The 26073-nt window shown below is 45.0% G+C and overlaps 1 protein-coding gene across 1 annotated transcript; it reads left to right on the forward strand.

Moving 5' to 3' along the window:
* The first annotated feature begins 12995 nt into the window (after positions 1 to 12995).
* On the forward strand, positions 12996 to 16840 carry CXCR1 (C-X-C motif chemokine receptor 1). The gene is made up of 2 exons (XM_055398591.2): positions 12996 to 13070; positions 15160 to 16840. The coding sequence occupies exons 1-2, from the start codon at positions 13055 to 13057 to the stop codon at positions 16260 to 16262; spliced, it is 1119 nt and encodes a 372-aa protein (XP_055254566.2). The 5' UTR covers positions 12996 to 13054; the 3' UTR covers positions 16263 to 16840.
* Positions 16841 to 26073: the final 9233 nt, after the last annotated feature.

The raw sequence follows: 26073 nt of genomic DNA on the forward strand, positions 1-26073 counted from the left end.
AAAGTTTAAATATGGAACTATGCTATTATGAAATTTGTATATCAAGATATTCATTTAATTTTCTGAAAAATTTTCCTTCAAATATTATTTTAAAATTTTTTGTTTATTTATTTTTTAAAAGATCTTTTTGACGTGGACCATTTAAAAAATCTTTATTGAATTTGCTACAATATTGTTTCTGTTCTATGTTTTGGATTTTTGGGTGTGAGGTATGCAGAATCTCGGAAAAGGCAATGGCACCCCACTCCAGTACTCTTGCCTGGAAAATCCCATGGACGGAGGAGCCTGGTAGGCTGCAGTCCATGGGGTCGCGAAGAGTCAGACACGACTGAGCGACTTCACTTTCACTTTTCACTTTCATGCATTGGAGAAGGAAATGGCAACCCATTCTAGTGTTTTTGCCTGGAGAATCCCAGGGACAGGGGAGCCTGGTGGGCTGTCGTCTATGGGGTCACACAGAGTCGGACACGACTGAAGCGACTTAGCAGCAGCAGCAGCATGCAGAATCTTAGCTTCCTGACCAGGAATCAAACTTGCTCCCCAGCCCCCTGCACTGGGACAAAGTCCCAACCATTGGTCTGCCAGAGAAGTCTCAAAGGCCTTGTTTTAAGTGAAAGAAAATGAGAAAATGTTGCCAGAGTAAGTACGTGGATTTCAATAGACCGGGAAAATCAATGAGAATTTACTGCCAGAGTAAGTCTAAAACCCAGGTCCTGAAACAACAAAGTCCTACTCTACAGCACAGAGAACCATATTCAATATCCTATGATAAATCACAATGGAAAAGAATATTAAAAAAAAGAGTGTTTAGATATATATCACTGAGTCACTTTGCTGTACAGCAGGAGCTAACACAACAGTGTAAATCAGCTATATTTTAATTAAAAAATGTCCCAGGACCTGAGGTTTCTTTGGAATCTAGGAGAGCCAGGAAGGACAATACAGACAGAGAGGGCCTAGTGGGAGATGTGGAGAGGCCAGGCTGTCCTGACCTGCAACTGAGGAGAGAGTCCAGGCAGCCAGACAGACGGGAGGAGAAATAGACAAGGATTGGGAGAGTCAGGGTGACCTGACTGGAAGTAAGGGGTCTGAAGTGACTTAGAGATTTGACAGGCGGCTAGGCCCGGGCCCAGGAAAATGCCTCCTGGAGCTGTCTGAGACTTCTTCAGCTTGTCAGGTGGAAGGTGAGCCGGCAGCCTGAAGACAGTACAACTGTGGGCACCAGAGCTTCAAGGATGGCTCCTGCAGCACCACGTGCTTCCCACCCCCATGGTGAAGCTATTTGTTTTCAACATGGTCAGACCGTATTTCACACCTAAAACATAATGGGAACCACGTCACATGTTTCAAAAATTAAAAAAAAATATATTGAAAGCTATTAATGAAAAGTCTTCTTCCCAACTGCCTTCCATCTGCCCAATTCCCATCTCCAACTCCTCCACCCCAGGTAAACATTTGTACCGCAACCACGGATACCACTTCGGCAGCCCTGTCTGTCAGGCAAAATGTCGATTATGCTGACTGAGCCACACCAGGGAGAGCTCGGTGTGGCCGGCTGCGTGTAAGAGAAAACGAGCCAGCCTGCACGAAAGACAGAAGTTTGTTAGCACTTGCTAGAACCTTGTCTCATGAATATGTAAGAGAGTGCTATCAGGGAGGGAGGTCATTCTCCTCAAACTGGGGACGTGGTGCTTGTTATGGGCTGAATAATGTCTGTATCCTTGCAAAATTCTCAATGAAGAGTAGCCCCTGCTCACCGCAACTGGAGAAAGTCTGTGCAGCAACAAAGACCCAGCACAGCCAAACATAAAAAAATAAATTTATTAAAAAAAAATTCACTGGCTGAAGCCCTGACTTCCAATGTGATGGCATTTTGGGGGTGGGAGGGAGTTAGGTTTACACGAGGTCATGACCGTGAGGCCCTCCACATGGTGGGATTAGTGTCCTTGTAAGGACAGGGAAGCCTGGTGTGCAACAGTCCATGGGGTCGCAGAATAGGCCACGACTGAGCGACTGGACTGAACGGAAGAAGAGGAAGAAGCCAGAGCTCTTTCTCTCTCTGGACAGAGGGCAGAGGTCTGCAAGCCAGAAAGAGAGCTCTCTCCCAGCACCCGTGCAACCAGCTCCCTGATCTCAGACTTCCAGTCTCCAAAACTATGAGAAATAAATAATCTGTTGTTTAAACCACCGAGTCCACAGTATTTTGTGATGGCATTCTGAGATAAGATAAATTTGGAGGACCAAAAAGTAAGCTGTAAGAAAGCTGGAAAAAGATTTCCAGTTCTCTGAAATATACCTTTTAACTGCCTTGCCAAGTGCATCCCAACGTGTTGTGTTTAAAAGTGTGAATTCACACAGAGAGGCCGAGAACCGCTGGTGTGGAGGAAGGGTCTGTGGAAGAAGGGGGATGACCACAGGGACAGGACTATTCATGAAGCCTGTGACAAGTTGAGTGAGAAAGGACCAAACGGGTGATAAACTTCAACTGCTCATCCCAAGCCGCGCTGCCCCTCTGGGAACTGCTATACTCTCATCTGCATGCATGCTAAGTCACTTCAGTCATGTCTGACTCGTTGCGACCCCATGGACTGTACCCGCCAAGCTCCTCTGTCCATGGGGATTCTCCAGGCAAGATTACTGGAGTAGGGTTGCCATGCCCTCCTCCAGGGGATCTTCTTGATCCAGGGATCGAACCCTCATCTTTTCTGTCTCTCGCATTGGCAAACTGGGCTCTTTACCACTAGCGCCACTTGGGAAGCCCCAAAACTCTCATCTGGGAGGACGTTAAGGGGAGAATGAATGTATGTGAAAGAGCTTGAACACCTTAAAAGATGGTGGTATATTCTAGACGTTGACTGCCTAACCCAGGTTCCAGCGGGTAGAGTATTTTTACCGCGATTATTTTTCTGCCCGCCCCGCCCCTCTCCCCCGCGCCTGCCCTCCCCCTCCCTGTATTTGGTTTGATTTGAAGGTAATGCTGCCCTCTGCTGGATTGACCTCGCAACTACAGAGATCCTGGCCACTAGGAGTAGATTCTTTTTCCCTCTCCTGCTACAGCTCAGGTGCTGTCAGCATTGCTAGGGGTCTCATGATTTCTGAAGCCATGGTGCGGTCAACTTTCCCTCCAGTGTAATTTCCCAGAGGCTAGAGGCGAGTTAAACAGAAGACAAACCCCCTGCGGGTCTCCTAGTCTCTAGAAATATAATCCATATTTCTTTCCTTTTCTTTGGTCAACAACTTTTTATGGCACCCTAATGGCCAAGCTGTCTCCTAGGCACTTGGGATACAGTGATCAAAATAGATAATGATCTTTGCCCCTGTGAGGCTTATGTTCTAGAGAGGAGAGAGAGAGGATAAGTAATAGTGTCTATACTAAACAAGTGGATTGTATAGTATTATGTTAGGAAGTGATAAGTGCTGTGGGGAGAGAAAAATGTGTAAAGTAAAGCAGGGAACATTTTCATATTGTTAGCCTGGCACTCACCGTGTAGCCCCAGGCTTGTGATTATCTTTCAGGGAAAAAAATCCAACAATAATAAATATCACTACTGCTGCTACTGCTGCTAAGTCACTTCAGTCGTGTCCAACTCTGTGCGACCCCAAAGATGGCAGCCCACCAGGCTCCCCCGTCCCTGGGATTCTCCAGGCAAGAACACTGCAGTGGGTTGCTATTTCCTTCTCCAATGCATGAAAGTGAAAAGTGAAAATGAAGTCGCTCAGTTGTGTTCGACTCTTAGCAACCCCATGGATGCAATAAATAAATAAATATGTCATCCCCAAAAAAAGTGGGGAAAGGGATACCCAGCAATGTTAGGGGAGATACAACTGTAAATAGGTGGACAGGTGGGGCCCAGTGAAAAGGCAGCATCTGAGCAAACACTAAGGGTTACCTGGGGACCATCTACACAAGACCATTCCTGGAAGCCTGAATATCAGAGGCAATGCCCCCAGACAGGAGCAGAGCCAAGAGGTCAGTGTGGTGGAGCAGAGCTCTAAGAGACAAAGGAGGATTCGATTAGAGGATGTTATGGACTGAATTGTGTCCCTTCCCCCCAAATTCATATGTTGAAGTCCATTACATCAAAATGGGACTTTATTTGGAAATAGGGTCCTTGCAGAGGTAATTAATTAAGACGCAGTCATTAGAGGGAGCTCTAGTCTAACAAACTGGTGTCCTTATAAAAAGGGGAAATTTGGACACAAACACATCAGGAGAACACCAATGTGAAGACGAAGGCAGAAACTGAAGTGGTGTTTCCACAACCAAGGAATGCCAACAATTGTTAGCACACCACCGGAAGTTGGGGGAGAAGCTGGGCACAGATTCTCCCTTGTAGCCCTCGGAAGGAAGCAGCTCTGCTCACACCCTAATCTTGGGTTTCCAGCCTCCAGAACTGTGAGAAAATGCCTTTCTGTTGGTTAATCCTCCAAGTTTGTGGTCCAGGGGGCAAGAGGTGGAGGAGTGATGGAGATGGCATTTTTTATTTTTAAAAATCTAGCCATATTTTATTTTTTAAAATCTTCCTGGCTGTGCAGCATATGGGATCTTAGTTCCCCAACCAGGGGTCGAACTGTGCCCCTTGCACTAAAAGTGGGAGTCTTAACCACTGGACAACAAGGGAAGCACTTGAGAACTTTTACCAAATTCACTTTTTTTTTTTTATGATTAGGTGGGCTATATCCCACCTCCACCCCATGCAAACGTTACTCAACATTAGAAAGCTATAAATATAATTCACATGCTAATATATCTAGGAAGAACAAAAAACATAATTATCTTCACAGGCCTTTGACAAAATTCAATACTTATTCCTGATTTAAAAAATAAAACTCAATGAAATAAAATAGGTTACAACTTTAAAAGCAAGTGTTAACTGAACTCAAGATTTTATCTGGATTTTTCCAGTTTTTCCCCTAGTTCTCTTTCTGTGCCAGGATCCGATGCAGGACTCCCCAAGGCTTTCAGCTGGCATAACTCCCCAGTCTCCTTAGTTCGTGACAGCTTTGCTCACTCTTTCCTTGCTTTTCATGACCCTGGCAGTGTTGAGGAGTGCTGGCCAGCTGTCGTGTAGAGTATGCCCCAGTCTAGGCTTGTCTGATGTTTTCCTCATAACTAGTCAGTGTGATGGGTTTTCAGAGACAGCACCCCAGAGCTGAGGTGCCCTTCTCTTCACATCATCCCGTGGGTTTGTGAAACCCACACAGCATCCCTGGTAGCATCAGCCTTTTTCACTTGGTCAAGGTGGCGTTTGTCTGGTTTCTACACTGTGAAGTCACTTAAAATGCACCTGAGAAATAAAAGTAGTGAAATTCATCTTTTGGAAACGTTGGCAGGTAGTAAGAAGGCATGACGCGATCTGACTTAAAACATAAACGGATCTCTCTGGCTGGTGTGATGAGAACAGGCAGGAGGAGAAGCCTGGTGGACACAGGGAAGACTGGGAGGTTGCCTCAGGAACTCAGCTGAGAAGGAATGGCGGCAGGGGCCAGGGCAATAGCAGAAGGGGAGATGAGAAAGTAGAAGTTGGAATTTCTTTCGGTAGAGTCAGTGGAATTTTCTGATAGATTGAATTTTGGGTGTAACAGATACAGGTGTGTCACTGAATTCTGGCCTGAGGTGTTGGAAGGATGGAGTTGCCATCTTGAGTGAGCTCAGGTAAAAAGTCCAGTCTTGCATTTATGTCCTCTCCATTCCTTCCATATTTCACCCACCCAGGAGATATTTATCTGGTGTCCAGGCTGGTTGCGTAATTTGCAGGGCCCAGTGCAAAGTGAAAATGCAGAGTCCCTGGTTCAGAAAGCAGGAAAAGCTTGTTTCTTTCTTTTATGGCCTTTCTCTTAAGGGGACAGAGTGGGAACTTCCTGGCCTTCCAGTGATTGTGTCTCTGAGATTCCGCTGCAAGGGACCTGGATTTGATCCCTGGTTGGGGAACTAAGATCCAACAAGCTGCATGGTGTGGCAAAAAAAAGTGTGTGGGGGAGACAGAGTGTTTTTCATTTTCTATCTTATGTCGCACTTCCTGAGGTTGGAGATAATTTGGAGGTGGGGGAGTGGCAGGCTGAGCTCTCCCATCCCAGGGAAACAACAAGAGGTGGGACTACACTAGAGCCGAGCTCAAGGCCCTGTGTGTGTTCCACTGGCCCTTCAGACCTCACTTAGAAAACACAAATTCTAAAATAAAATCATAAGGAGTCTCATGGTAGTGGCTGCAGGGCATTCCACGCTGAGCACAGGGCTCGTCCCAGCACAGGGCCCTGTACACTGCACAGTCACACGCCCACTCCCCGTGCGTCATCTACTAGTGTGTGTCACACACTTTGCTGGGCACTGAGGACGCAAACTAGAACCCTTTACAGAGGGGCAAAGTGGAAAGGAAGAGAGGCTTTATTAATCACTGCTCTGTACCAGCGTCTCGCCTATGCACAGTTCAGCGGGAGAGACGGAGTTCCGAAAATGGAATCCAGTCTAAAAAGTACACCGATAGAGAACAGGATGGGTGGCATGGGCCCCAAGGGGAAGGAGACTATGGCAGATTGAAGGGTTGAGGAAATAGGAGGAATCTCAGTGTCTTGGACATCTGCTCACCGACCTAGCTGGACAGGCAGATCTGAGAGAGGAGAGGGAAATGACCATTATAGTGTTATTTATTTACTTTTGAGTGAAAATGGCTAAATACATATTTTTTTTTTCTGACTGCAAAATTAGTGCTCATTTTAGCAGTTGGGCCACATCAAAGGACATAGGCAAGAAAACAAATACCCATAATCCCACCATCCAAAGAACCACGGTCACCGTTTCCGCTTTGTCTTCTTTCCCCTCTGTGCACATACATCCGTAGCTTTGTTACACAATCTTATCATCCTGTGCATTCTTTTTGTTGACCTTTATTTCTACTCAGCGGTTCTATTATAGATACCTTGTCATGGCATTAATTGTAGCTATACTTTATCATGTTTAGTAGAAACAGTGTTCCATTTTACAGATCGACTATAATTTGTAAAATAAGCTTTTTGAAGGGCATTGAAATATTACCAAATTTTATTGCTATAAATGACTCTGAGACAAAGTTTATCCTCCCTCCCTTTCCCCTCTTCCTCCCTGTTCCTATTTCTTTCCTTCCTTCCTTCGCTCACGTTAAGTGGGCTCACAGGGTCAGAGGGTTTGCATTGTTTAGTGAGTCTGACACACATTCACTGAACAGGACTGTGTACAGACAGTTACAAGTCATGAGCATTTATCATCTGTCAGATCCTATGCTAAGCATCACATGCACTAACTCAGTGATCCTCATATCAGCCCTATGAGTTAGCTCCTGCTTTTAGTCTCATTTTACAGAGGAGGAAACTGAAGTGCAGAGTGTGTATCTAAGCTTCCCAAGGCGCAGAGTTGGCCAGGGACAGAGCTGGGATTTGCACTGAGGTGGCTTGATTGGCGCTAGTGGTAAAGAACCGTCTGCCAACACACGGGATGTAAGAGACGTGAGTTCAGTCTCTGTGTTGGCAAGGTCCCTGGAGGAGGAAATGGCAACCCACTCCAGTATTCTTGCTTGGAGAATCCTCATGGACAGAGGAGCCTAGAGGGCTACAGTCCAAGGGGTAGCAAAAAGTCAGACATGATTGAGGTGACTTAACACACAAGCACACACAGCTTGGTTCTAGAGCCCATGATCTTACCCCAGTTCATCCTCAACCAGTTCATCCTCACACATCTGCATGAGGCAAGTAGCCCCATTTTGATGGATAAGGATATTTTGATATAGGTTAAGAAACGTATCCTGTACAATGTCATGAACCTCCATCCACAGCTCATCAGGCACTCTATCTATCAGGTCTAGTCCCTTAAATCTATTTCTCACTTCCACTGTATAATCATAAAGGATTTGATTTGTGTCATACACAAATGGTCTAGTGGTTTTCCCTACTTTCTGCAAGGTCTGCCAGAGAATAGCAAGGAGAGATAAGTAAGCCTTCTTCAGTGATCAATACAAAGAAATAGAGGAAAACAACAGAATGGGAAAGACTAGAGATTTCTTCAAGAAAATTAGAGATAGCAAGGGAACATTGCATGCAAAGATGGGCTCAATAAAGGACAGAAATGGTATGGACCTAACAGAAGCAGAAGATATTAAGAAGAGGTGGCAAGAATACACTGAAGAATTGTACAAAAAAGATCTTCACGACCCAGATAATCACGATGGTGTGATCACTCAGCTAGAGCCAGACATCCTGGAATATGAAGTCAAGTGGGCCTTAGGAAGCATCACTACGAACAAAACTTGTGGAGGTGATGGAATTCCAGTTGAGTTATTTCAAATCCTAAAAGATGATGCTGTGAAAGTGCTGCACTCAATATGCCAGCAAATTTGGAAAACTCAGCAGTGGCCACAGGACTGGAAAAGGTCAGTTTTCATTCCAATCCCAAAGAAAGGCAATGCCAAAGAATGCTCAAACTACTGCACAATTGCACTCATCTCACACGCTAGCAAAGTAATGCTCAAAATCCTCCAAGCCAGACTTCAAGAATACGTGAACTGTGAACTTCCAGATGTTCAAGCTGGTTTTAGAAAAGGCAGAGGAACCAGAGATCAAATTGCTAACATCCGCTGGATCATGGAAAAAGCAAGAGAGTTCCAGAAAAACCTCTATTTCTGCTTTACTGACTATGCCAAAGCCTTTAATTGTGTGGATCACAATAAACTGTAGAAAATTCTGAAAGAGATGGGAATACCAGACCACCTGATCTGCCTCTTGAGAAATCTGTATGCAGGTCAGGAAGCAACAGTTAGAACTGGACATAGAACAACAGACTGGTTCCAAATAGGAAAAGGAGTACGTCAAGGCTGTATATTGTCACCCTGCTTCTTTAACTTATATGCAGAGTACATCATGAGAAACGCTGGGCTGGATGAAGCACAAGCTGGAATCAAGATTGCTGGGAGAGATATTGATAACCTCAGATATGCAGATAACACCAACCTTATGGCAAAAAGTGAAGAAGAGCTAAAGAGCCTCTTGATGAAGGTGAAAGAGGGGAGTGAAAAGGTTGGCTTAAAGCTCAACATTCAGAAAACTAAGATCATGGGATCTGGTCCCATCACTTCATGGCAAATAGATGGGAAACCAGTGGAAACAGTGGCAGATTTTATTTTTTTGGGCTCCAAAATCACTGCAGATTGTGACTTCAGCTATCTGCAGTCAGATGCTTAGAAGACGCTTACTCCTTGGCAGGAAAGTTATGACCAACCTAGACAGCATATTAAAAAGCAGAGACATTACTTTGCCAACAAAGGTCCATCTAGTCAAGGCTGTGGTTTTTCCAGTGGTCATGTATGGATGTGAGAGTTGGACTATAAAGAAAGGTGAGGGCCGAAGAATTGATACTTTTGAACTGTGGTGTTGGAGAAGACTCTTGAGAGTCCCTTGGACTGCAAGGAGATTCAACCAGTCTATCCTAAAGGAGATCAGGCCTGGGTGTTCCTTGGAAGGACTGATGTTGAAGCTGAAACTCCAATACTTTGGCCACCTGATGCGAAGAGCTGACTCATTGGAAAAGACCCTGATGCTGGGAAAGATTGAGGGCAGGAGGAGAAGGGGACGACAGAGGATGAGATGGTTGGATGGCATCACCGACTCAATGGACATGGGTTTGGGTGGACTCCGGGGGTTGGTGATGGACAGTGAGGACTGGCATGCTGTGATTCATGGGGTCGCAAAGAGTCGGACACGACTGTGTGACTGAACTGATCTGAACTGAAGAAATGTGTCCAAGGTTGTAAACTGTTAAAGGAAAGCCAATATTTGAATCATGGTCTGTCTGAGGGGCATGGCAACTCACTCCAGTACTCTTGCCTGGAGAATCCCCATGGACAGAGGAGCCTGGGGGGCTACAGCCCATGGGGTCACACAGACACGACTGAGAAACTTAGTATACATGCATGCGGTCTGTATCCAAAGCAGCGGTTTCTGGGTTCCCCGTGAGGATTTCTGAGTTCATTCAGGAGAGTGTCCTTCGTTGGAATCTCATCTGCTTGCTCTCCAAGTTTCCTCTCCATCTTCCACCAGAGGCTGATAATAACCAGGGCTGGGAGGTCCAACCATAGCTGCATCCCTGGGTCGCACCCCTTTCACATCCTGCCGTTACCTGACTGTCTGCCCGTGACACACATTCTCTCCCTTCTCCTCTCATCCTCGATCACTGTTGGGTCCCAGAACTCTCTCGGTCAGGCCCAGTTCTGGTTGTGTGTACAGACAACTCCTGGAGAAGGAAATGACAACCTACTCCAGTATTCTTGCCTGGGAAACCCCATGGACAGAAGAACCTGGCAGGTACAGTCTATGGGGTTGCAAAGAGTTGGACATGGCTTAGTTACTAAACCACCACCACCAGACAGCTCCACTTGAAGTGGTCTTCAACAGTAAAGAGAATTTACTGGCTCACACAACTGAAAAATAGGCAGAGAAGATGAACTCTGGGCTCAGAACCCTGGATCTGCTATTCTCTCGGTTCTGTCTCCTCCAAGTGTTAGTTTTTGTCTCTGGACTGGTTTGCCATTTATGGTAGCAAAATGGCTTTCAGCAGCCACAAGGCTACATACTTGCTTTTCCATAGTCATTAAACAACCACCCTGACCCTGGCTCTGAGTGGGATCATCTTAGGTCACATACTTGCCCCTGAACCTCTCACGATGGCAACAGGGACCGTCATCAGGGAGAGGGATGAACCCTCTCCTCCACCTCCCTTGCCTCTATTTTGGTTCCCAGGTCTGAGTGGATTCTTCTGCAGGGCTGTGCAGAGATGTTGAGGCCGGTATCAAAGCTGACAGGGGGACAAAATAGATATCCTTATAGCCATATTGTGCTGTTCACATGGTCCTGCATAGAAGCTGCCACTTCTAGAACAGAATGGCAAGAACAGGCCTCGGCATCTTGCTAAGGACTGGCAATTGGGCTGCACATGTCACAGCAGTGGTTGTGGCACTGGATGTTCCACACAGAATGGAAACATGCTCTCCCGTTAGGAACATCATAGAGCCATTTAAGGGGGAGCCGTGATAAATGGAAAGTGTACAGAAGATACGTTCTGTAGGCGAACTTGCTGGATCCTTTTCAAGTGGGAAGAATTTTATTCCAAGCTCATCTGTGTGTGCCTTTCCCCCTCCTTCAGTGAAATGCCCTTTCCTACCATAAAGGGAGAGATCCTTTTCAACTCTTTTCCCCAGATTGTTTTTCCACTAGAGACCTAAGCTATCACCATTGCCACCCCCATGCTCATCCCAACGGGCTGATTCTCTTTTGTTCCTTGGGTTTGAGGGAGGACTCTTCCCTAGTACCCCAGTGATTAGTTGAAACATGCTGGAATGCTGAACCGACTTGAGTGAGGGCCTGGGAAAGCAGAAGGGAATTATTCACAAAGAGGAGCTTAAAGCCAAGGATCAGATGAGACTTTCCTTGCCCTGGTCTTTCTCCATGGGTCTCTTCCTTGCAGACTTCCTTGCCCAGTGACTGCTGCCCCCTCGTGGCGAATGTTCTCAGTTTGCTCTGGAGTGCATACTGGCTTGCGCAGTCCAGACCCCAGTCTGTTTTTTCCCTTGTTCCCTATTTTCTGCCCCAAGAGTTACCTTTTCCCTAGATGATTAATAGGAGACATGTCTGCTCTCTCCAGGGACTACCCCATCTTCAAGTCCTTTCTAGTCTAGGCATCAGGTCGCAATTGGTCAACACCTGTAAAAGCAAAGCATGGGTAGCCCCAGGGCAGTTGTCTCCTTACACTTCCTGCTATTACTTACAAAGGATAAGAGAACCCAGGAGGAGAGCATGACTTAGTTTAAGAAATATGCTTGCCAGGGGCAGAATGGTAGGCACCAGTGCCATGCTACATTCGGCATGCATGGTAGAGGCAGAACACAGATTAGCACTAACTCTAAACAGCAGCAGATAGTTTGGAAAGGATAGACAGTCCAGCTCAGCTATATGGAAGTGCAGCTTTCAGGCACAGTTTATATAGACTCTGTTCCTTAAAGTGATAGGCACCCTGAATTGAAGGAAAGGGTTGGGAGAGGATCCACGACACATCAATCCAAGGAGATATGGCTAATGTTGTTTACCCTATAACTGTTGAGTGAGCACTTACTCTGTATCCTGGCAGAGGCTCTGAAGGTGAATTGGAGTGGTCTTTAGCAGCCCACGGTCTAGTGGGGCAGACTGACTTGTAAAGGCATCATTACAGGACAATAGGATTCCTGTTATAAGGAAGAAGTGACTGAAGAACCAGAGGTAAAGCCAAGAGACAGACATTAGCTGCTGGGAGCAGCTGAAACAGGTTCCCACAGATGCCATCCGTCAAGACTGAGAGCAGGGAGAATGACATTACCACCACTCCTCATTCTCCACCATTGGCCCGAGCTCTGCTGGCCTCCCTGTGGTCCAGCCAGACTCCAGGAGTGGCCCCTAGACTTAGGGCCATTCTAATCAACCAGTTCTTCATTGGCAGTGGAGGAGGATTAGTTCTTCCTCCTAAACTCCATCAACATCTCCATCCCAAAGAAGTCTAGAGTTTAAGTAAACACTGTGTTTGCAGTCCAAACACAACTCAGGCTTCTACCTCCTTCCCACTGGGCTGTCCTCTAGCTGGCAACCCCACCCCGCTGGTGGAGGGCTCCTACAAGGCCCTCCTACTGTGGGCTGCTAGAATCCATACTATATAAAGTCAAATTCTTCCCCCTTTATTCAGGTCAGGAAAGTTGGAAGCTTTCAAATGGAAATAAAAGCAAGAAAAGGAAGAGAATGACAATAGCCATCCACAGAGTGGAGAATTCAGATAATGGATCCTTAACTCCATCTTCACCCTGGGTTCCTCTGCTTGGACACAGGGACCCTGGGAGTCTTTGATGCCCTGTGACCCCCTGACTTAACCTGTTCTCCAAATATAGACATGGGCAGGGCCCAGGGAGGAGCTGTGCTGTGACGAGGCTTCCCTATTCTTTATGCATCAAGTTTCCTCCCAGTGTTAAGGCACTCTGGTCTCTGAGTTCCAGGCTCTTACGGTTGGACATACATGGTTGGTGACTCAGGTAGGAAGCCACCTCTGATTGCCAGGCCTTTTTCTGGGGCAGGGTGACTTAGTTTGACTGTGTTTTAGAAAATGCCTCTGGCTGTCAGGGACCTGTGATTTGTACTCCATTGACTCCCTGCCCCCTGCCTCATGACCGTGCATTAAGTTCTGTTTTTATACATGGCTACAGATGGTGACCAGGGGGCCACAGTCTTCTCACCCTCACCTTTCATTCCTCTCCTCTCCTTTTAAAAATATTTATTTATTAAATTTTTTTTTTGGCTGCGCTGGTCTTTGTTGCTGCACAGAGGCTTTCTCTAGTTGCAGAGAGTGGGGGCTACTCTCTAGTTGAGGTGCATGGGCTCTAGGCACATAGGCTTCAGTAGTTGTGGAACAGGGGCTTAGTAGCTGCAGCTTGCAGACTCTAGAGCGCGGGCTCAGGAGTAGTTGTGGCTCATGGGCTTAATTGCTCCGTGGTATGTGGGATCTTCCTGGAGCAGGGATTGGCAGACAGATTCTTAACCACTGTGCCACCAGGGAAGTTCCACGTCTCCCCTTTTTTAGGGAAGAGGATGACTTTCTCCTATCTGACGTTTATTGCTTTGCCCTGAGGCTTAGTCTTTTGTGAAAATGCAGTCCTGGCAGAGACATTAAAAGGTGTGGGTTTGAATGAACTCCTAGAACCTCAGATTTGGAAGCATCTCAGGGGTTATTTACTCTGCCTCCCTCAATTTGGGAAGAAATGGAAATCTGGAGAGGTAAAAGGACCCACTCAAGGTCACATAGCTTATTAATGACAGAATCAGGATAGAGTGAGCACTGGATGCCAAATATCCTTATTTCCAGTCTTGGTAACCATTTGTAGGTTTTCAGATTGTTCTCTGAAGAGCCCTGGAGGTTTTGTGGGAACCTCCTCTGTAGTGACTACTTAGATGGAGAGAGGGGCACACCCACCCTCCTCAGCAGAAGAGCTTTTGTCTGTTTCAGTCTGTTTCTTCTGGTAAGATTTTGCTTCAATAAATGCTTAACAACCTTAAAAGTTATTTGAAAAGTGCTGAACAATTCTGTGGATATTTAAGGGGTGACCATGGTGGGGGTTTCTTTTAAATGCTTATACTTTCTTTAGACAGAAGACCCAAACATTTATTGCTCCTTTAGAGAAAAGGCTTAAAATACATTTTTTTTTTGTCCGTGCTGCACGGCATGTGGTATCTCAATTCCCCAGCCAGGGACTGAACCTGTGTCCCCTGCAGTGGAAGCGGGAGTCTTAACCACTGGACCACCAGAGAAGTCCCTTGGAATACACTTTAATGCAATTTATTACTATTATTTTCTTCCCTCAGTGGATTTTAAGAAGGTTAAATAAGAATCGGTAAGGGAATTCCTAGTAGTCCCTGGTTAGGATTCAGCACTTTCCCTGCCCGGGCCTTTCAGGCTGCATAACAAAGCAAAAAACAAACAAACCAACCACCAGGACGACCATGGAGAGGAAATAGCATAGAAAGGGACATCTGAGAGCAGGTTTTGTCTTTGCCACCCCATGGACAGTAGCCCACCAGGCTCCATGGAATTCTCCAGGCAAGATTACTGGAGTGGGTTGTCATTTCCTTCTCCAGGGGATCTTCCCAGTCCAGGGATCAAATCCACATCTGCTGCATCAGTAAGCAGTTTCTTTACCACTGAGCCACCTGGGAAGCCCTAGAGCAGGTTTGCCTCCTTCCATTTTGCCTGATGCTGGCCCTGCCCTGAATGTGTAGAACAACTTAGTTCCTCCCATCTGATTGCCCAGACATGGCTGAGGATGAAGAAAGTCAAAGAGAGCACAGAGGCTGTATTATAGGTAGAGCTGATGCCACTATAGGGCCAACCAACAGCAGTTGTTTTTCCCTGTGTGTATGTCCATCTTACCCCACATTTAGGCTTTGGGGTTCTGCAAAGCTGACAACACGATGAAGCTGATCCTTAGAGCAGACTGTGACAGAGGTGAAGAAAGGGATCTTTAGTTACCAAGCTAGCAGATAAGCAGAAGATAACCTAGTAATGGTTATCACATCCTTGATGAGAGTGACTTGGATCTGAGTTACTAAATCACCTTTCTTTCCTTCTAGTCTTTCAACCAGATCACACCATGACAACCATCCTGAGAAGTTTATCTAATAGTAGTTATTTGTGGGAGGAGTATGAGGATGAGTTTGAAAATTACACCGGCATGCCACCCACAGACGAAAATGATTCTAGTCCCTGTGATGTTAGCACTGAGACACTCAACAAGTATGCTGTGGTCGTCACCTATGCCCTGGTCTTCTTGCTAAGCCTCCTGGGAAACTCCCTGGTGATGCTGGTCATCTTATACAGCCGGGTCGGTCGCTCTGTCACTGATGTCTACCTGCTGAACCTGGCCATGGCTGACCTGCTCTTCGCCATGACCTTGCCTATCTGGGCCGCCTCCAAGGCAAAGGGCTGGATCTTCGGCACACCCCTGTGCAAGGTGGTCTCACTCCTGAGGGAAGTCAACTTCTACAGTGGTATTCTACTGCTGGCCTGCATCAGCATGGACCGCTACCTGGCCATTGTCCATGCCACACGCACGCTGACCCAGAAGCGGCACTGGGTCAAGTTCATATGTTTGGGCATCTGGGCCCTGTCCGTGATCCTGGCCCTGCCCATCTTCATACTCCGTGGGGTCTATCAACCACCCTATTCCCATGCAGTCTGCTACGAGGACCTGGGTGCCAATACAACGAAATGGCGGATGATAATGCGTGTCCTGCCCCAAACCTTTGGCTTCCTCCTGCCCCTGCTGGTCATGCTGTTCTGCTACGGACTCACCCTGCGCACGCTGTTTTCAGCCCAAATGGGGCAGAAGCACCGGGCCATGCGGGTCATCTTTGCGGTCGTGCTCGTCTTCCTGCTCTGCTGGCTGCCCTACAACCTGGTCCTGGTCGTGGACACCCTCATGAGGACCCGGGTGATCGCCGAGACCTGTCAGCGCCGCAACGACATTGGCCGGGCCCTGGACGCCACCGAGATCCTGGGCTTCCTGCACAGCTGCCTCAACCCTCTCATCTATGTCTTCATTGGCCAGAAGTTTCGCCACGGACTCCTCAAGATCATGGCCATCCATGGCCTGATCAGCAAGGAGTTCTTGGCCAAGGATGCCAGGCCTTCCTTTGTTGGCTCTTCTTCAGGGAACACGTCTACTACCCTCTGAGACCCCACACTGGGCTCCTCGCTTCCCCTCAGCATCATCCCAAGCCCCATGTCCTCTGGACTTCACAGTCCCATGTCAAGGCAGCTCCCCACTGTGGTTACAGGAAGTTGCTGAGGCCATGTCCCTATTGGGCCCCCATCACGTGGATTAGACAGCCTGTCCTGGACCCCACCTCTTGCTGTAACTACTGTGTCAACTGATAGAGCTTGGTGCATCCTCCCACTGAGCCCACAGTGCTCTATCTTCTGGCAGGCATCCTTTGAAGATATTCTCTTCAGTGATTACAAATATTCCCACTATTGGGAACCATTAATGTAAAACACCATTGGTTACTTCCCTAGCTCTCCCTTTCCTTGTCAGCCAGCAAAGTCCCCTTCCCTTGAGAGAAGCTGAAAATGACAGACACTTACTTTCCAAGATTCCCTTAAGATAGGAGTGGCCATATCATCTTGATCTGATTTATAAAACTTAAAAACAATGGTGTGCTGGTAAATCACTCCCCTGGGGGTGGGGGGAAGTTCTGATTTGTAGCATTTGCTATGTTCTGTGGTATAAATAAATGCTACCACCATGGCCGATTTCAAGGATGGTGGTGTTTAACAACAAGCTCACAAAATCTAAAAAATGTGATAATGTGCTTTCACAAGCTTGTGCAAACTGGCTTCAGCACACTGTTGCTTAAGAGGAAGTCTAATGGGGCCAGGGAACTCCTGGGAAATATTCTTAATTTAAAACACACCACACACATCCTTGGTTCTTGACTTTGACTATGGTTATAGGATATGATATGTGGAGCTGAAGCAGCCACTTTGTGACAATGAAGGAAAAGGCCTTAGGCTGATGGAGAGAAAGGATAGCAAGGACCTGAGAATAAAAAGCCCAGAATAAACCTAAGCATAAGTGGTCAAATGAGTTTCAACAAGGGTGCCAAAACTATTTAAGGGGGAAAGGATAGTCTTTCAACAAATTGTGCTGGGAAAATTAGATATCCACATACATGAGAATGAATCTGGGCCCCTACCTTACATCATATACAAAAATTAATTTAGAATGGATCGAAGACCTACAATTAGAGCTAAAACTATAAAACTCCTAGGAAAAAAACTTAAGAAAAAAGCATAATTTGGTCTGAGGTTGGGAATGGGGTGAGGCTCAGAGATGGGATTTAGATCAAGGTTGAGATTGGGATCAGGGGTTGAGGTTGGAGTCAGAGATGAAGTATAGGGGAACCAGGGATGGGATGGTAGTTTGTGATATGATCAGAGAAGAATGCGGGTCAGGAATAGGGAGAGATCCACAAATAGACTGAGGCTGGGGATGGGGTGAGATTCAGGGAGGTTGGAGATGGGGTTGGGACCAGGTGTGGAGTAAGTCTTGGGAATAGGATGAATGTGGGGATGTGGGAGGGGTATTAGAGTGAATGCCAAGGAAGAGTTAGTGGCTACAATAGTGGCCACTAGGATTTAATCTAGTTAGTGACTGCTGCAAAAGGCACCACCAGTAAGGTCACCATCCTCTCTGGAGTATTGCCTATGATGCTCTCTCAGGGGCCAAGATGGAGACACCTTGGCCTGTTCAGCTTGAGACTCTAAAAGTAGCTTGGTGAGGAAGGAGTTAGGGGCTCAGGCCCTAAGAAATACCTCTGATTCAGGGGAGAAGATAGAAGAATGTAGAAAGAATCCAGGGAGGAAAGCAGGAACTGGGCCTGGAAACCTCCCTTTCCTCTCCCTCCCTCCCCTCGTCCCCTCTCCACCTCACCTACTGTGTAACTTAATGTTCACCTTCCTTCATCCTCTGCTGCCCTAAAGACAACTCCATCAGGGGCTTCAGTAAGTAAATAAGGATCCATACTGGGTCTGGGGAAATATACAGATGACTAACACACAAAATCACTGTGCAGATGCTGATTGCAGCCATGAAATTAAAAGACGCTTACTCCTTGGAAGGAAAGTTATGACCAACCTTGATAGTATATTAAAAAGCAGAGACATTACTTTGCCAACAAATGTCCGTCTAGTCAAGGCTATGGTCTTTCCCGTGGTCATGTTTGGATGTGAGAGTTGGACTGTGAAGAAGGCTGATGGCCGAAGAATTGATGCTTTTGAACTGTGGTGCTGGAGAAGACTCTTGAGAGTCCCTTGGACTGCAAGGAGATCCAACCAGTCCATTCTAAAGGAGATCAATCCTGGTTGTTCATTGGAAGGACTGATGCTAAAGCTGAAACTGCAATACTTTGGCCACCTCATGCGACGAGTTGACTCACTGGAAAAGACTCTGATGCTGGGAAAGGTTGGGGGCAGGAGGAGAAGGGGACGACAGAGAATGAGATGGCTGGATGGCATCACCGACTCTGTGGACATGAGTTTGAGTGAACTCCGGGAGTTGGTGATGGACAGGGAGGCCTGGCGTGCTGTGATTCATGGGGTCGCGGAGTCGGACACGACTGAGCGACTGAACTGAACTGAACACACATTTGAAAAAATGCTTGCCCTCACTAGTAACCTGCGAAGTGGAAATCAAAGAGCAAAAAATAATTTGGAAGTATTTTCAGGGCAAAGATTCAGTTAATTCTCTTCAAACAAGTGCAACATTGTTCAGTTAGATTTTTTTTTTTTAATGCAGTGTGTAATTCTCTGGGTATAGCTCAGTGATTTGGATTTCAGATCTGTAAGAATGCCAAGATGTTGGTGCTTAAGTAACACAATGTATGAAAATATCAGAAACTGGTGTTCTAATCATTGGATAGTGTAAGGATTAGCTATCTGGTCAAGGTTAGGGAAATGGAGAAGGCAATGGCAACCCACTGCCTGGAAAATCCCATGGATGGAGAAGGCTACAATCCATGGGGTTGCAAAGAGTCAGACACAACTGAGCGATTTCACTTTCACGGTTAGGGAGACGTTTACCTCGGGGAGGAGCTCAGCATCCAGGATGGAGCTGGCATCCAGGATGGGCTGCATCTTAAGATCAAGGGGAGCAGGAGGTGGTCAGGGATGGGAGAGAGTCAGGGATGGAATTGGCATTAGCGATGGGGTAACACCAAGGATTAGACGGGGGATAGAGATTGGGATGTGAATGTATATTTGGCACAATGCTTGCTGATGTTTAAAACTTTAAAATTATTTTTTAATTTTTTTGGCTGCACTGTGTGACATGCAGGACCTTAGTTCCCTGACCAGGAATAGAACCCACTCTCCCTGTAGTAGGGAAGTCTTCCTCACTGGACTTCCAGGGAAGTCCCAATGCTTGCTGATTTTAAATTTTGAAAATTTGTTCTGTGGGTTTAGTTAAAAGTTTTCAGCCTTCAAGTTACAATGTTGAATGATACTATTTCCCCCTACACTGTTCCCCTTCTGACCAACCACAGCCTTCTCACCAGCCCTTGTTTCCCTATCTAGTAGCCCATTCTTAGTGGTTCTAGCAAAAACGCTAATTGATAATCTGTATTTTGTTCCACAGGGGCTTAAGATTGCTTCTTTTCCAGCAATTTGTGTTTTATAGGATCTTTCAGAGGCTGAGAAGTCTTATAAATGAAGATGAAATTAAATGACCAAATCCTCTTTGGTCTAAGGGTCTTCCCAGACATGACCACTAATCAAGAAGTCATGAAGAGTACTGGCGTAATTTGGAGATATTGAAAGTTTGGTTCCAGACCACCACAATAAAGCATATACAGAAATAAAGTGGGTCATCTGCTTTTTTTTTTTTGGTTTTCTGTGCATATAAAAGTTGTTTATACTGTAGTCTATCAGGTGTGCAGTAGCATTGTGTCTAAAAAATGTACATACCTTAAAAATACTTTATTGCAAAGCAATGTTAGCCATCATCTGAGCCTTCAGTGACTCATAATCTCTTTGCAACAGTAACATTGAAGATCCCTACTGAACGAATACTGTTGGAAAAATGGCACCAATAGACTTGCTTCAGATAAGGGTTGTCACCAACTTTCAATTTGTTAAAAAACACACAGTGTCTGCAAAGGACAACAAAGTGAAGGGCAATGAATTGAGAAGGTATGCCTGTACAGCCGTTGCTGTTTCCACGCAGAGATTGGAGAGGCCAAAGATCTCTGGGTTTGGCCCACAAACCTGCAAGTGGCTAATATCTGGGCTTTCACCACAGCTGGTTTTTCCATCCTGGTATTTTATTTATTTATTTTTGGCTGCATTGGGTCTTCATTGCTTTGCACGAGTGTTCATTGCAGTGAGTGGGGGCTACTCTTTGTTGTGGCGCGTGGGGTTCTCATTGTGGTGGCTTCTCTTGTAGAGCTCAGGCTCTAGGGCGTGCAGGCTTCAGTAGTTGTTGCTCTGAGGCACGTGGAATCTTCTTGGACCAGGATTCGAACCTGTGTCCCCTGCATTGGCAGTCTGATTCTTATCCACTGCATCACCAGGGAAATTCTGGTTTTTGTTTTTAAACTCAAGATTCTTCTTCCAACCTTGAGAGTACAAATGAATTGAAAAATTAAAAAAAAAAAGCAGAATATGTTAATGCAAACTTCCTAAAATTAGTTTTTCTTTTCTTTAATCAAAATATTTCACTGACATTGTTTATAAAAGTGAACTAGTTTTACAAAGCTTATAATGAAAACCAGCAGCAGCCCTCCTGTCCCACTTCCCCACGTCAAAGTCCGTGACTTTCAACTCACATAGCTGTGTCATTCAGTAGTGGTCAGTTGTTTTTTGGTCACTAAGTTGTGTCTGACTGTTTTGTGACCCCATGGACTGCCTGCCAGGCTTCTCTGTCCATGGGATTTCCCAGGAAACACTGGAGTGGGTTGCCATTTTCTTCTCCAGAGGATCTTCCTGACTCAGGAATCAAACCCATGTCTCCTGCACTGCAAGCATATTCTTTACCACTTAGCCACCAGGGAAGTCTCAACAGTGGTCTACATGTTTCTAAATATTATGCTTATTCTGCTGGCTCTTGAGAGATTTTTCTGAGTTTTGGATATCACCTATTGACTTTCTATCTTGGCTTCTGAAGATTTAACACTCTTTCACATTTTCTCTTGCTTTTATTCCTGTCCCAGAAAATACAATATTGCCTCTTCTGTTCTTCCAGGACATAGATCTATACTTTTTGGTTAAATCAGCATTCAGTGTTTCAGTTAAAATGACTATATAAAAAATAATTCACAGTTGGGTACAATGTTTACACTTCCTTTTTTGGTACAAGTTTTCTTCTCTTTAGAATTAATGACAAAATTTTCCTATGTACTTTTCATTACATCACTCTCAAATGTCTCCCTCAATACATTCACATTAATCAGATAATAAAGGTAATAAATTTGAGATAATCCATAATTATTTTTTCTTTTTTGGAGACCCCTTCTCTGGAGCCCTTTTTACCCCTGTTCCAATCCGGATAGGTTATTCTCCATGCCTGGTTCTTTTTTCTAAATAGCTTTAATTACATTTCCAGATAAATTTTAGAATCTGATTGCTAATTTCAATAAAATGTCCTGCTGGGATTTTTGTCTGAATTACATTGAATTTATAGATCAATTTGGAAAAAGTTGACATCTTAATAATATTGAGATGACCATGGCATCTTTTCCCAACTACTAGATCTTTTCTAATTTGTCTTGGCAATGTTTCATGGTTTTTAGTACATAGATCTTGTGCATATTTTATCCCTAAAGTTAAATTTATCCCTAAGTATTTTATGGTTATTTGAATGCTTTATAAGTGGTATTTGGGCTTCCCTGGTGGTTCAGACGGTAAAGAATCCACTTGCAAGGCGAGAGAACTGGGTTTGATCCCTGGGTCAGGAAGATTCCCTGGAGAAGGGCATGACAACCCACTCCAGTATTCTTACCTGGCAAATCCTCATGGACAGAGGAAACTGGTGGGCTGCTGTCCATGGGGTCGCAAGGCATCAGACTCGACTAAGTACAGCACAGCGTGTAAGTGGTATCTACTTATAAAAAAAATTCCAGTTTTTTATTATAGAGAAATATGATAATTGAGTTATCTATATTGACCTTGTATTCTGGGACTTTGGTAAATTCACTTATTAGTTCTAGTAATTTTATTTTTAAAGATTATTTTGGACTTTGTATGTACACAATCATGTCACCTGAGAATAAAGACAATCTTATTTCTTCCTTTTATTTATTTTTTTGCCTTATTTCACTGACTACAACTTCCAGTACAATGAGGAATACAAGTTGTAAGAGTTTGCTCAATTCCTAGTCTTAGGGGTAAAGCATTCAGTCTTTCTCTATTACATATAGTGTTAGCTAAAGATTTTTCATGGAGGCCCTTTTCAGGTCGAGAAAGTTCCTTTCATGAATGGTATTAAATCTTCCTCTTTCTGCTGAAGCCAGGCTACTGCTGCTTACTGTCTTCATGACTAGTGGCAGATCATTTGAGCTCCCTCTAGCACTTTGTAAAATGTGGATAATGATGATGTTCAGCTATTCCCCAGGAGGATTAAGTTAAATGAATGCTCATACACTATACACACTCCACTTAGAAGAATGCCTACCATACCATAGGTGCTATGTAAATGTGAGGCATTATAATTTTGGTTTACTGCCTTATTTCATTTTACTGCTGGATTTTGCTGAGAAAATACATATAGTAGATAACTTTTAGAGATCCTGAGTTTTCAAAAGAGTCTTTATTCTCTTCTCCCATGTGATTAGTATTTTGACAGAGTATTGAATTCTAGATTAGCCTTTCTTTTCCTTCAGAGTTTTGCAGGCTTTTCTTAATATTTTCTAGCTTGTAGGGTCACAGTCAATACTTCTGATGTTATTCGATTCTTGACCTATCGTATGTGACCACATTTTCTCTTAGAAACATTTAGGATATTCCCTTCATCTTTCCAGTTTTAGAATGTATGATGATGTGCCTTGTTGGGGGTTCTTTTCTCAATCATTTTGCTGGGAACCAGGTGGGTGTCCTTATTGGGGCCCTACAGGGTTGTATGGTTCATAACATTTTTGGTAATTTTTGCTGTTATTGCTTGATCCCTTGTTTCCACATCATTCTAAAGGGCATATTTGGATCCTCATCATTTTTTACTCAAGACTTGTAAGTCTGAATTGTCCCTCAGGTGGCCCTCTTTATCCATAGCCAGGGCAGGCTGCTCACTTTGGGGTCATGTCTCAGAGCTGGCAAATGCTTTTCTGTCTCCAGGAAAGCCTGGGTCAGCTCTTCCCTGGTTCCTGGTTTTTTGAGGAATCCATGCACAGGGTCTGTAGAGACACTGGTGTTATCATTCTCATCTTTAAGATGCGCGACCAGTTCAAGTATCCTTCTGGATTCCCATGGCTTCAACTCCTGCTTCTTGATAAGCCTGCACATCTCTGAATTTCCTTTTCATGTCTGACCTTCAGAGACCCCCTCTCCTTTTGCTTTTGATCTCAGATATTTATTAAAATTTAAAAATATATGTTATCTAACATTTCGATGTGTGTGTTTGTGTGTGTGTATTGTTCCCATACATCCTCCCACACATCCTCAGAGCACTATCATAACAGGATATCAGTAAAAATTCAAACAGATCATAAAATAGATCAGTCTCTTTTCATTATTTCTTTCCTTTCCTTAAAGACAACTATTGTTGAAACTTTCTCCCAGTGAATTTTAGAGCCAGTCTGGAGGACACATTGGTCAAATGTCTAGTTAACCCACAGCAAGGATGTGTATGCTGCATACACATGTGTGCATGTGTACTGGACCAGCAGTATCTCAGGATTATCACCTCTTTTTTAAGCCAGGTTCAAGTCAGCAGGGTGAAAGGACTGAGATACAGAAGGTAAGTGGGGAGGTGCTTCTGAAGAAATCTAGTCACTTCCGAAGTGGGAAGAAATTGTATTGCCCAACAGAAACCTATGAGGACACATCCGTACTTCTCTTGGTTCCCATGTTGTAAACAAGACTCTTCTCCTGAAAGAGCTGGCTTTTCTCCAACTTTGAGAACACTGAAGGTGGAGGGAGACTACGCAAGTAAGGTCTAAGGGCCAGACAGTACAGAGTTCCTCTTTTCACCAGCATCCTGTACACTCTACACTCCTGTTAGCTGGGATCCCACTCTGCAGGCGCATGTGCCCATTCCCCAAGGTGTTGTAGAAAATGTGTGTTCACAAGTACAAATCAGAGGGCCAGTTAGCTGATTATGTATCAAATGCCTATTGTGCACCCAACTTTGGACTAGACCCTTAAAATAAGGGTAGGTACTATAGAAATGAAACTTAGAACACAAGGAAACTTGTGAATTGAGGATATGTGAAGAGTTCATGAAATTTCCTGTAATGTAAGGTGATCAGGACAAAAAGAGTTATCTGGAGGTCCTAGTGAACCACAAACTTAATCTGAAAATTTGGGAAAAAAGTGTTTCTAATTAAATAGAGAAAGAAAAGAAAAACTTAGTAGGTGTATGACTTTGAATGTTAATTTAAGCTTCCTGCTGGCACATAGGAGCTCAGTAAATGTTTGCTCTTTTGGGGTAAAAACAAACAAACAAACAAAACAAAAAACCTTTCTGAATCTCAGTTTCCTCTTCCACGAAATGAGGTTGAATTAGGTAAGCTCTTTTTTTGTTTGAAGTGTCAGTTCAGATGTGTCTGCTAGTAACGGCAGACCTAAGATGTGCCATACTGGTGAAAAGCACTTTTTACGTGAATTACTTCATTGAATGCCTACTAAGACCTTATGGTAGTAATTATTACTATCCTCGTTTTATAGGTGAGGAAAATAAGGTCCAAGGAGATTAAATACCTGGTCCAAGGAGATTAAGCATCTTGCCCATGGTAGCAGAGCAGCAGAGAAACCACAGATCGGAGTTCGAATTAAGGAATCAATGCTTTCAGAGTCTGGGCTGTCAGTTCTTATTATACATGGAGAAGCCCTGGGGTGGAGTGAGAGCCCCAGGGGGCTTTGAGTCAGGCTGTGTCTTGGTCTGTTGCTGAACCTTTGCATATACTATTCTCCTTTACTGTTTGTCCTTCTCTGCATCTCCAGTTAGATAAATTCTATTCACCTCTCAAAAGTTAGCTCAAGAACTTTCTTGGAGACGCAGTGGATAAGAATTGCCAATTGGCGCTTGCCAGTGCAGGGGAGAGGGGTTCCATCCCTGGTCCGAGAAGATCTCACATGCCATGGAGCACCTAAGCCCATGTGCCAGAACTACTGTACTGAGCCCTCAACTCTAGAGCCTGTGAGCTGCAACTGCTGAGTCCACGTGTCACAACTACTGAAGCCTGTGTGCCTAGAGCCTGTGCTCCACAAGAGAAGCCACCACCATAAGCCCGCACACTGCAACGCAGAGTAGCCCCCACTCATGGCAACTAGAGAAAGCCCACGCACAGCAACAAAGACTCAGTCAGTCAGTTCAGTCGCTCAGTCGTGTCTAGCTCTTTGCGACCCCATGGACTGCAGCACGCCAGGCCTCCCTGTCCATCACCAACTCCCGGAGCTTGCTCAGACTCATGTCCATTGAGTCAGTGATGCCATCCAACCATCTCATCCTCTGTTGTCCCCTTATCCTCCTGCCTTCAATCTTTCCCAGCATTAGGGTCTTTTCCAATGAGTCAGTTCTTTGCATCAGGTGGCCAAAGTATTGGAGTTTCAGCTTCAGCATCAGTCCTTCCAATGAATATTCATGACTGATTTCCTTTAGGATTGACAAAGACTCAGCTCAACCAAAAAAAAAAAAAAAGTTAGCTTAAGAATTAGAACTTCCAGAAAGCCTCCCCAGGCTGAGTTATGAGTCCCTCTCTACATGTTCACACAAGACCATTGCATGACTTATCTCTAACACTTATCCCATTTGGGTTGTTTAATTGATTACTGGTCTA

Source organism: Moschus berezovskii, chromosome 2 (genome assembly GCF_049115385.1).
Source record: "Moschus berezovskii isolate FMDL1 chromosome 2, NW_MosBer_1.0, whole genome shotgun sequence".
NCBI lineage: Eukaryota > Metazoa > Chordata > Mammalia > Artiodactyla > Moschidae > Moschus > Moschus berezovskii.